Genomic DNA, 12,492 nt, shown 5'->3' with positions numbered 1-12,492 from the left:
ACGGCAATCTTTTCGTTATACAGGACCGCACCTCGAGGAGGACGCTTGGAGTGGGTGAGCTTCAAGGGGGGTCTATTATCTAAGGAGAGTGGATACCGCAATGCAGACATGCCAGGCAGTCGTAGAGGAATCCGCAGTCTATGGCATTAAAGGCTCGGTCACCCATTTCGTCTAATGAAATTGAATGGTATTAATTTAGATTCGGAGAAAGAAGTAATAAAGAGTGTAATGTATGCCTTAGAGCGAAACAGATACGCTCACAATTTCAATTGAGCATGAATAAAGCTGAGTACCCGTTTCAGTTAATATGTTGCGATTTGTGGGGGCCATATAGAGTTAAGGCCAGTTGTGGAGCCAATTACTTATTAACCATTGTGGATGATTTTAGTCGAGGTGTGTGGGTATATCTGCTGTGAGAAAAATCTGAGGCTAGGCGATTTATTATTGATTTCTATAATTTGATCAAAAATCAATTTAATTGCACCATTAAGGTTCTAAGAAGTGATAATGGGATGAAGTTTTTGTCAAGGGAGATACAAGACTTTTTCTCTGCACATGGCATCGTGCATCAGACGTCTTGTACAAATACACCTCAGCATAATGGTCGAGTAGAAAGGAAGCATCGGCACATTCTCAACGTTGCAAGGACACTCATGTTCCAAGGCTCATTACTGACACGGTTTTGGGGGGAGTGTGTCTCGACAGTTGTCCACTTGATTAATATCACTCCGACGCCATCACTCGACAAAAAAAGTCCACACGAGGTACTTTTTGGTAAATCACCTAATTACACGAATTTACAAATTTTTGGGTCGTTATGTTATGCATATACGCGAACTAAGGATAAGTTTGAACCTAGGTCTAGCAAATTTGTTTTTATCGGATATCCTCACGGGAAGAAGGGATTGAGACTTTACGATCTGAAGAATAGGCAAATATTGGTATCGAGGGATGTTCGGTTTTGCAAGACAATTTTTCCTTTTGCCACGGAAAATAAGGAATCAAGGCAACAAGGAAAAGGAAGCCCATTATTTCTGGGCGGAGCTGGGCCCATGAGTCCACGGAGGCAGACTGAAGAATCCCGGCCCAACTCCGAAGATGGGTCAGCAGGGAGGCGATCCAGCTGGGAGGAACAACCCGACCCAACTCGGCAACAAAAGCCAAGCCCGAAGACAAAGGAGAGGCCCAGAGATGGAGATGGGTCCAGTTCTGCCCAACAGGCTTTGGAAAAAGATCAGGCGATAGGTTGAGAAGCAGAGGAGAATAAGGGGCCCACGCAATTTTTTGAACCGGGCCGAACAAGGGATAATTCGGGTCGAACGCTGAAGAGAGAATATTTCTGGGCCGAATGAAGATAAGGGCCGAAATCTGAAAGTAAGGGGGAGTGATTCTGAACCGGTCCAAATTGAATTTCAAGGGGGGCGAATTTTTGGGGAAAAAGTGAGTGTTAATTTGGAGACACTTGAAGAAGATAAAAGTAATGAGATGGTTTTGCGGCGATCTGAACGAGTTTCTAGTCATCCTAAACACTTCAAGGACTACATTGTTCATACTGCTCGTCATAAGACTCCCTTCCCTAACTCACCTACTTCCTCGGACTCCTCAGGTATGTCTTATCTCATTGAGAGGTTTATTAATTATTTCAATATTTCTAATCATCACAAGGCATATCTAGCAGCAATTGACTCTGATACAAAGCCTACATCTTATTGAGAAGCCATCTGAGATCAAAGGAAGGCAATGGCAGAAGAAATTTGTGTCCTCGAGATAAATAAGACCTGGACGATTGAACAACTTCCCACTGGTAAACGCCAAATTGGTTGCAAATGGGTATTTAAAGTGAAGCACCGAGCAGATGGAAGTGTGGAGTGCTATAAGGCTCGGCTAGTTGCAAAGGGCTTCACCTAGATTGAGGGGATTAATTTTTATGAAACTTTTGCACCGGTGGCCAAGTTGGTAACCGTGTGATGCCTTTTGACGGTTGTAGTGGCGAGAGGGTGGATCATTCATTAGATGGACGTAAACAATGCTTTTTTGCACGGAGACTTAGAAGAGGAAGTATACATGGAATTACCTCCGGGTTTCTCTACTTCGAAGAGTGGCGATGTATGCAGACTTTGCAAATCTCTGTATGGACTTCGTTAGGCATCGAGGAATTAGTTCTCAAAATTCGCTAATGCTCTTCGGCAGTATGGGTTCACTCAATCAGATGCATATGATTCCCTTTTTACCCTTCATCAAGATTACATTTTTCTTGGGGTACTGGTTTATGTTGATGATCTAATCATAGTAGGCAATAGCTCTAGCCACTGTGATTTCTTTAAGGGATATCTGGATCAATGTTTCCGTATTAAGGACTTGGGACCTCTGAAGTACTTCCTTGATATTGAAGTTACTATAATGAATTCTAGTATTTTCCTCAGTCAACGGAAATATGTACTCGATATCTTGACCGAATGTGGAATGTTGGCATCGCGACCATCATCTTTCCCCATGGAGCAGCATCATCGACTTTCCACGAGTTTTAATGACTTACTATCGGATCCTGGCAAGTACAGAGGGTTGATTGGGAGACTTATCTATTTGACCATTACAAGGCCAGAAATAAGCTATTCTTTATACATCTTGGCTCAGTTTATGCAGGAGCCTCGCCAGGACCATTGAGATGCTGCTATGCGGGTTCTTCGTTACTTAAAGCAATCTCCCGGTCAAGGAATCTTTCTACGGCCTACATATCTCGAACTTGAAGTTTTTTGTGATTCGGACTGGGCGAGTTGCCCCTTGACTCATCGTTCTATCACGAGATATTTTATTATGCTAGGATGGTGCTCGGTTTCATGGAAGACAAAGAAACAAACGACAGTCTCTCGTTCATCTATAGAAGTAGATTATCTAGCAATGGCGGCAGCTGTCAGCGAGATCGTCTAGTTATGAAGTCTTCTATCTTCTATTGGGTTACAGATGGCGACACCGACTCGTCTATTTTGTGATAATCAAGCTGCACTACACATTGCAGCCAATCTTGTTTTTCATGAGCGGATGAAGCACATTGAGATCGACTATCACTTTGTTCGTGAGCACATCAAGAAGGGACTTGTGACTACTGACCATCTGCCCAAGCGAATTCAATTGGCAGATATCTTCACGAAGGCGTTGGGTCGAGACCGCTTCCGTTTTATTCTTTCCAAGTTGAGCATTCGTAATCCACATGCTCCAACTTTATGGGGAGTATTAAGGATAGTATCCATGTATAATAGGCACATTGTAACATATATAGTAATCGTAGATATTAGTCATATAGGAATAATTAGTTTCCTTTTCATGTAAAGGCTCTCGGCTTATTTATTGATTCGACCATCATCAATGAAATCAAGTTGGATTGTTCCAAACTTCTCAGCATGACTGGCAACCTTTTGCGTAGTCAATGCAATCCTTCTCTATGCTGGGCCAATAGTAGTCGTGCGTTCGGATGGCGCATTGTCGATATAGGCGATAAGAGGATTCTGTTGAGCCGAATATTGATGTGCATGTGTGTGTGTTTTTTTTTATCTCGATGACTTGAGGACTTGGAGGTTCGGGAGTCGCTTTTGGTCGATTCAGGTGATCTAAACAAAGTTAACCGTTTCTGTGACTCCCCGCGCGTCCAACGAAACGTAAATTCAGGTTCACACACCATGTATATTTTGGTATTATTTCTTCTTGCTTCTCTATTGCTCGAATTCAGCATCTTCCATGACAAATTAATTTGAGCTTCATTTCCTATAGATATTTTATCTCTTTATCGTGTCAGTGAAAGCTGAAAATGCCAGAACTCCTTAAAAGTTCGATCCCTTTTCCCGGTGGAGAAACGTATGGATCGAAGTCAAAAGAGATTGTCAAATACAACGGGTATAAGGTATAAGAACTCCACAATCTCTCTTAACATCTGATCAAAGACACCAAGAATTCCTACATACAACATTAAGACCCAAAGGATATGAAATAATGACGGACGAGCCCATCAGTACAAAAGTAATCCCTAGCGACATATTTTGCTCGCTTTATTTACGAATGAGGTACTAAATTATAGGAAAAAAAAAAAGAGGAACGAGAAAAGAGAAAAAAATAAAAGCAAAAAAGGCTTGATACGTGCTTAATCTAATTTCGGTTGTCTTACCCTCTCCCAAGTTGTTCACTTTACATATTTCAGGTGAAATCGTGAATCGTATTGCTGGTTAATCCACTGACGACGCCACCAGTTACCACCGCAGCCGCCATCGTAGTTATGACCTGAATAAATAAAGAAATCGCAAGGTTTAAATTTAAAATATCATTAATACACACACACACACACACACACACGTGAGTCCCCAAACTAAATTTCCACCAAAAAAAAAAAGGGTTAATGAATGTCAACGATTGATACTCTCATGCTAAATATGTGAACCTAAGCTTGAACTAGGAACACCATCTCTCTTGTTTAAGAGGGAAAACAAGCATTTCCTTCAAAAGATTTTCTTAAAATTATAATAACAAACTGTTGGATCATATGCTTAACGTGGTAACTTTTAGAAGTCAATGAAAAACATCTAACGTGGAATATACCGGCAATGGTTTTGGTGGAACTCGGAGGAGCTCGACAATAGCATAGTTGTCTACGAAGCCGGTGGGCCCAATAACATCGTTCTTAGCCAAACCTGCAGGACGATGGGGTTGCTGTTGCTGATGATCGGCAGCAGCGTTTTTCTTTTGGAGATAGCACTTGGCGCACAGGTCGTACGAGCACCTTTTGGCATCGGTGAAGCACTGGAAACAAGTGTAGAACACGAACTTAACGAGGACCTTACACTCAGCACAGGTCGGCCTCGTCTTGCTTAGGTAGCTATACACCAAGAAGTCATCAAAGGAGAGAAGGCCATCTCCGTCTGAGTCTAGTTGATTGAATAGTTCGAGGTTGTCGAACGGTTCGGGCATCTTCCAGAGCAAGTAGTGGTCGAACACAGTCCTGGACACTTTGCCTACAGAGAAGTGTTCCATGAGTGAGAACTCGGAAAAAGCTGAGGCCTTCTCCTCGGGGTTTTGGCTGAAGAACTTCGAAGTGGCCAAACGGATATCTTCCATACTTCCAAATCTCGTCGTTCGTACGATTCTGTAGCAACAGACCTTTTCTTTGATATGCCAATGAGCAATATTTTCTTATCGGTTACGCCTTTACCTTTTATATACAACAATATTTCAGGATGGAACTTTCTCCTTTCCTGTATTGGCTTTCCTATGAGAGCGTGTACCACTTGGACCGAGTCTTCAAAATAAACTAAAATAATAGTTAAAAAAATAACAAATAAGAATTAGTTCAAGTAGTTCGAGATTTGTTCCTTTTAAATACATTATCATGTTCGAGTTTTGTAAATAGAAAAATTTAACAATTGGAGCCGACCTCGCTCAAACTAGATTAGACAAGTTCATTGGGCTTTCGAATACATACCGAAAAAAGTAATAGTAAAAGAATAAAGAAAGTGTAGCGCACTCGCGCACGATCTTGACTGATAACGAAGAGGTTCAAGATTTAATACTTAGTGAGGCTACCCATATTCCTTTATTAGATAATTAGAATTTTATTTTATTATATTAGATTCATAGGTTTTTTTTTGTAAGAAAAAAAGTTTAAAAGAGAAAAATTAAAAGATATAGCAGATGATCAACAATAGTTTATTCAAATAGGATCAAATTAAATTATCTGAGATACATTGAGCCACCATATATCAGAATATACACCGAAAAAAAAAATGTATAGTCTAAAACTCAAGAAATTTTTAATTCGATTCTTATTAATATAATATCTTAATATATTAGAAGCTCGCTCCATACTTACTCTTTCGATCGAGACCAGGATTTATCTTTTATTTTTGTTCTCTTACTCTTTTATCAGGCCTATCATCAATGGCCTCCACGAAACGAGGAAAAAGGAAAAGTTGGAAAACCATAGACCGCCAAATCTCCCCCGTCCCGGCAATATTTGGTGACGACGAGACCAGACTGGTCTCGCCGTACCGAGACTGGCGCTGAGATTGGTCGGACGTCCTACAGTTAATGGCAGGGGGTGGCAGCAGCGGTTCTGCCAAGAGAGGTTGGATGTCCTACTGTTAAGGGTATTTTTGTCTTTCAAGATCTTTATTATTCTATTCCGTGCTAATTCCAAGGTCCAACAAACAAAGATTTTGAGTTAGAATCTCAATTCTATTCTCCTCCGATTTGATTCTCTATTAATTCTAATACCCTCCAATTCCAATCCACCGAACAAAACGTCACATACGAGTTCGGATTGATGGTCAGGAAGAGTATAGGTAATTATTTCATTCCAAATTCGAAATCTTTTGAGGTAATTTGCCAGATCAATAGGCCCAGTTTACCTGTCCCGAATGTCGTAGGGGATTCTCGACTCTTGAAAGATTAATCGGTCGAAATTCGAACACTTAGTGTTAGAAAGAAGGAAAAAAAAAAAAGACCAACAAAAGAGAGCCATACTCAGCTCTTATATATTTATTGGTTTTGACGATTGCCACTCAGCAGATAGAGGATCCAAGTATGACACATTTGCTCGAATAGATAATAGTCTAGTTCTAGAACTGATTAGTTTGACTTTGGAAGACCAAGACTTGGTCAAATGACAATGCTAATTATTTCCTCAATATTTGCCTAGTTAAGAAGGGAGGTAACCGTGTCCCAAGAAGTCTAGTGACATGCGTGATAACAACATAGTAATCAAGTGGGAGACAGTGGGGTCCTATGACTAAGTTATGCAGAGAGACTCCGGCACATGGCCAGTTGATCTCGGTCAGCGGCTATATGAGAATTAAGCCTAGTTTCGATTTGGGGCCAAATTTAAATTATCAGAAATTTTGGGGAGTTTTTAAATAGCACCGTTACTGCTTAATTGGCCATGTCAAATTTTCCGTCGGACTTTTCAAGGAAGTAATAACGACGTGATATATTTAGAACAAATTATAAATGGTGGGATAGATTTGAAATAATGTATAAATGTTGGGACTTTTTAGGTAATATTTAGATAATAAAATATAAGTGAGAGAAGCTTAAATCATAAGATATATAGTGTTGAAACTTAAAATTAAAAGTATTGACCTGGACTTCGCTCCAACTATACATTGAATCTCAACTAGAAAACAAAAAGATTGACGAAGACTTTTGCAATATCATAACGAGAGACGACAGCGAAATTAGAGAAATGAAGGACTTAATTTTGATTTTGATTTGCTGGAAAAGAAATAGTTAGTAGCCTTTTTTAGAACAATAAAGACGTGAAAGATTGCGAGTCAAATTATAAAACATTTTGATTTCCAAGACATGCTTTGGTATCATGATAATTGAGAGAAGAATGTATTCAATATTGTGACTAGAATACAAGGAGCTCGAAGATAAAATAGCAAATATAAAAATCAATGCAATAAAAAATCTTATTTAAAATTATAAAATTTTGGAGTTTTGTCAATAGAAAAAAATTATATTGGAAGAGTTTTATCCCCTTAGTGGTTGACTCGACTCAAATTGAATTAGTTAGAATCCGTTTAACTTCCAAATATGAGGATATAAACCAAAAAAGAATACATGAAATAAACCTAGATATTAGGTGAAAGAACATAGACTGAAATACACATATAATAACGCTAAGAGTTTGCAACTAAACTACAGTCTCTTCGTCCATGATCTTTTTTTTTAACGTGCTAGAACCGCAGGTGAATTTGAAGGTCGCATCTTTCTTTGCTATTTTTTAAAGGTCGTACTCTATTTATGAAAAACTGTAAATGTCGTGTATTTTTATACTACTCTCCAAAGATCGTATTGTATTTAGAAAAAAAAGTAAAGATTGTACATTTATGTACTGTATTCTAAATGTCGTACTGCAAAACTCATACTTTTCAACGTGACTAACCTAAAAAATACATAGTAGCTGCAAGTCACTTTAAAAACAATGAGCCATATAGATTATAGAGTATAGCGGCAAGTCACTGGAAAAACAATTATTTATAGAGAGAAACTTTGCAGCCGCATGACACGTCCTTAATAACTTTTAGGTGTCACTCATAGCATGGACGAGTAATACTCAGGTTAATATTCTGTTTGGATTAACGTTAAGGAAGAGTATAAGTAATTATTTCATCCCAAATTTGAAATTTTTGGAGGTAATCTGCTACACCAATTGGTCCAGTTTACCCGTGCCTAGCATTGTAGGGGGTTCTTGGTTTCTGGACGATTAGTTGGACAAAGTCCAAACGCTCAGTGTTAGGAGGAAGAAAAAAAAAATCAAGAAATGGGAGCCATACCCAGTTCGTATATATATATATATATATATATATATACACACGTGTTGGTTTTGATGATTGCCACTCAGCACTGATAGAGGTCCCAAGTATGAGACATTTGCTCGAATCGATAATAGTCTAGTTCTAGACCCGATCGGTTTGATTTTTGAAGACCACGACTTGGTCAAATGATAATGCTGATTATTTCCTCAATATTTGCCCAGTTAAGAAGAGAGGTAACCACGTCCCAAGAAGTCTAGTGACATGCGTGATAACAACATAGTAATCAAGTGGGACAAGTGGGACAAGTGGGAGACAGTGGGGTCCTACGACTTGGTTATGCAGAGAGATTCCCGCACATGGCCAGTTGACCTCGGTCAGCGGTTAAGCCGAGTTTCGATATGAGGCCAAATTTAAATTATGAGAAATTTTGGGGTGTTTTTAAATAGCACCTTACCCCTTAATTGGCCATGTCAAAATTTCTGTCGGTCTTTTTACGGAAATAATAATAACGTGATAGATTTAAAACAAGTTATAAATGGCGGTGTAGATTTGGAAAAAATTATAAATGTTGAGATTTTTTAGGTAATTTTTAGACCATAAAACATAAGTGAGAGAAGCTTAAGGGCACGTTTGGTTTCCCAATATTATTTTAGAATTACAATTTTAACTTAACTCTATCTACTACAAAATAAAATAACTCATACAAAGCCAAAGAGTGGGCACCATTTATACCACTTTTTCCACAACAAAACAACATAACTCATACAAAATCAAAGGGTGAGCCCCATTTATACCACTTAAAATCAAAATTAAAATCTGATTTTAAAATCATACTATGAAATCAAACGCAACCTAAATTATAAAATATATATATGTTGAAACTTCAAATTAAAAGCATTGACCTGGACTCCGCTCCAACTATACATGGAATCTCAACTAGAAAACAAAAGATTGACGAAGACTTTTGCAAGATCATAACGAGAGACGACAACGAAATTAGAGAATCTTGAGAGATACGTGAGAGGTTGTAGAGTGGTCCGAGCCATCGTTTGAAAATTTAGAAGCTCAATTTTTACGATGGAATTATCTGTATTTTTTTATATAATATTTTTTTATTTTTCATATTAGATTCATAAATCTCTTTAGTAATTGAAAAAATGAAGGGCTTAATTTTGATTTTGATTTGCTGGAAAAGAAATAGTTAGTAGCTTGTTTTAGAACAGTAAAGACATGAAAGATTGCGAGTCAAATTATAAACATTTTGATTTCCAAGACATGCTTTGGTATCGTGATAATTGAGAGAAGAATGTATTCAATATTGTGACTAGAGTACAAGGAGCTCGAAGATAATATAGGAAATATATAAATCAATGCAATAAAAAATCTTATCTAAAATTATAAAATTTTGGAGTTTTATCAACAGAAAAAATTTATATTGGAAGAGTTTTATCCCCTTAGTGGTTGATTCGGCTCGAATTGAATTAGTCAGAAGCCGTTGAACTTCAAAATATGAAAATATATACCAAAAAGGAATACATGAAATAAATCTAGATATTAGGTGAAAGAACATAGACTGAAATACACATATAATACTTGTATGAGTTATTTTATTTTATAGTGGGTAGAGTTAAGTTAGAATTGTGATTTTAAAATACTATCCTAAAACCAAACAAGTCCAGCCAAGTTTCGATTACAAAAATTTTGAAAAATATTACTTTCAAATATTAAACGTTATTTTTCGTCCAAACAAGTATGCTTTTTAGACAAAAAAAGTTTTATTTTTCTTTTTTACCTCCTTTTTCTTGACTAAGTGACGATGACTATAAGCACTAGCTTCTTGCACATGATTCACCGAATGTTTGGGCCGTGCGCATTTTCCCACAATTTATATATAATTATTCTTCTTTGATATTTATTTATTTATTAATTAATTAAAAAAATAACCTCCTTACAACACTTTTTTTTTAATCTTTTTCATGTTGCAACATAAAATGAAATAATTTCACCATATATCATGAAAAAAAATTTACCTCACAACATTCTATCTATTTTTTCACCATAAAGTATGGCTTTTTACGGTGATTTTTTTTGGGGCAATTTTGCAAGAATTGAAACTTGACAGACCTAAACATATTTAATAAATAAAACCCTAAAAAAAGAAGAAGAGAAAACTATGACCCACACTGTTACACACACAAAAAAAAGTTTAAGCAATCACCAGCTGAAAGGTGGGAGAAACCCATTATTCACATTATTAGATGCTGCGTACGTAGCACACATTCTTCTCCCGTAAACATGAAATTTCAAATTCAGTTCTCCTTTTTACTCATACATTAGTAAGTGTAAACACCCATGCTATGCACGGACCAATTACTAAAATCTAAAGATAAAATTTTATGATAATTTTGATAAATTTATAGAAATACATTTTCTATATTCAAATTAAATTTTCTTCATTTCATGCAATACTACAATGAAAAGATTGAAATTGAAAAATGGATTATATATAAGTAAGCCCTTTAATTATTTGGACAGTGCAAAACTGAAAGTACAACAATTCAAATATAAAAAATCACCAGATAATCTATACTACTTTATAAATCATAATCCCTTTTTTTTAATAAATCCTTATCCTGTTTGGATAAACAAAACTCCTCATTTTGTCTCACTTTTCTAAATGCATATATTAATTGTCAAAGAAAGTGGAGTACAATAGAGCACGCCTTCGCTTGATAATTAAGATGTTCTAAATTCAATACCCGCTATGGTACTACTCGTGCCCCTTTATGCATACAATATGCCGTAAGACTCCTTTATAGCCAAAAAAATACATACATAACTTCATTTTATATGGTCAATTGCATTTGAAGATATGGTAATAATTAAATAATAAATAACTATCTACTTACTCCTTTTCAACGGCCACATTTTCAGAAATCATCATATTTTAATTCATTTTCATTGTTCTGTTTATGATGAATGTTATGGTTTTCTTTTCTAACTTCAAGTTTGTTATATGCATATAAGACAGTAGGATATTTTTTTAAAATAAAATATAATTTTAGAGGTTATATAATCTGAAAGAAATATCAACATATATGTATTACCGACACAATATAGATAATAAAACTATAAAGAGTATCTTCGATGCAAATTTCTTATTAAATTATGACCTTTGTTTAGCAAAGTTATTAATTTCTTGCTAATAGCTATATTGTCTTTAAATAATGCAATGTATTACAAAAACTGAAAAATATTGCAATACCGCATGTAGTGCGGTGAAAGTAGTAAAGCGATAAAAGAAAGTCATTTATTTTTTGTTAAAAAAAAACAAAGAAGTTTCTTATTCAAAGTGAATAGAGACTTGGAGAATATATTATGGAATTTCCCCTAAAGCTTTCCCAATATTCAATCAATTTACCTTTTTTTTTAGATTACAAATGATGCATATAATAAAATACAATAAAATGAAAATTTTAAATATCTAATAAAGGGGCACGAGTATCCCATCTGAGTATCGAACTTGAAATCTATGATCATCATATGCGAGCTTGCGCTACTACGCTACACCCTCTTTGATTAGCCATTCTCTTTCACCTCTCTACCTCCTCTCTATCTTCTCTCCTATCAATATTTGACACATGGTAAACTTAGGAAAGCTCTTGGAGCTCTCTTTCGGCTTAATGTATATGTATATAGGTTTTTTACTGCACCGTATTTGTGATAGAAGTATAAAATTTCCTTCGCCCCAAAAAAAAAAAAAGAAGAAATGATACAAATTTCCCCGAGTGAATCTTCTTGGCAATGCTTTTCATCTTAAGGACTGATTAATTCTCTCACCAAGAAAAAGTCAAAAACACTGCAAGGACAACGAATCCCTGGCATAGAAAAGTCAACTTGGACCAAGAATACATGTAACATATATGTAAAATTCTACTAGCTATAAGTGATTAGGTTCATCTCCAATTTAAAAATTCGATCTGATAAGTTGTGATATTTAATCACTTATAAATTCATGAATTTTTCTTTAATTTTTTCGTGTGGGACAATATGTCTCAACAATATAATCATACAATATGTAGTTTTGATATTCACAGCTGCATGCATCTTCCAACCTTTGACTGCGTCCAAGGGATCGCGACCGTTCGATGTATATAAGTCCTGGTGATGTTTCCCAAGCTAGTTCATTTCA

At 36.3% G+C, this 12,492-nt stretch overlaps 2 protein-coding genes across 3 annotated transcripts; one reads left to right on the top strand and one right to left on the bottom strand.

Moving 5' to 3' along the window:
* Positions 1–1,052: 1,052 nt before the first annotated feature.
* LOC116188785 lies at positions 1,053–2,695 on the top strand. The gene is made up of 4 exons (XM_031518256.1): positions 1,053–1,245; positions 1,418–1,606; positions 2,210–2,552; positions 2,644–2,695. Exons 1-4 carry the CDS (start codon positions 1,053–1,055, stop codon positions 2,693–2,695), a joined length of 777 nt encoding a protein of 258 aa, XP_031374116.1.
* A 1,117-nt stretch (positions 2,696–3,812) lies between these two features.
* On the bottom strand, positions 3,813–5,180 carry LOC116187300. Of its 2 annotated transcripts, none has more exons than XM_031515954.1 (2): positions 4,677–5,180; positions 3,813–4,269 (listed from the first exon to the last, which is right to left on the bottom strand). In XM_031515954.1, exons 1-2 carry the CDS (start codon positions 5,098–5,100, stop codon positions 4,172–4,174), a joined length of 522 nt encoding a protein of 173 aa, XP_031371814.1. In that variant the 5' UTR covers positions 5,101–5,180; the 3' UTR covers positions 3,813–4,171. The 2 variants fall into 2 exon arrangements, with proteins under 2 accessions (XP_031371814.1, XP_031371813.1); XM_031515953.1 differs by having other exon boundaries at positions 4,585–5,179.
* Positions 5,181–12,492: the final 7,312 nt, after the last annotated feature.

This window comes from Punica granatum, chromosome 8 (genome assembly GCF_007655135.1).
Source record: "Punica granatum isolate Tunisia-2019 chromosome 8, ASM765513v2, whole genome shotgun sequence".
NCBI lineage: Eukaryota > Viridiplantae > Streptophyta > Magnoliopsida > Myrtales > Lythraceae > Punica > Punica granatum.
The sequence above is the reverse complement of the archived record's forward strand: the minus strand, read 5'-3'. Positions and strand labels throughout refer to the sequence as shown.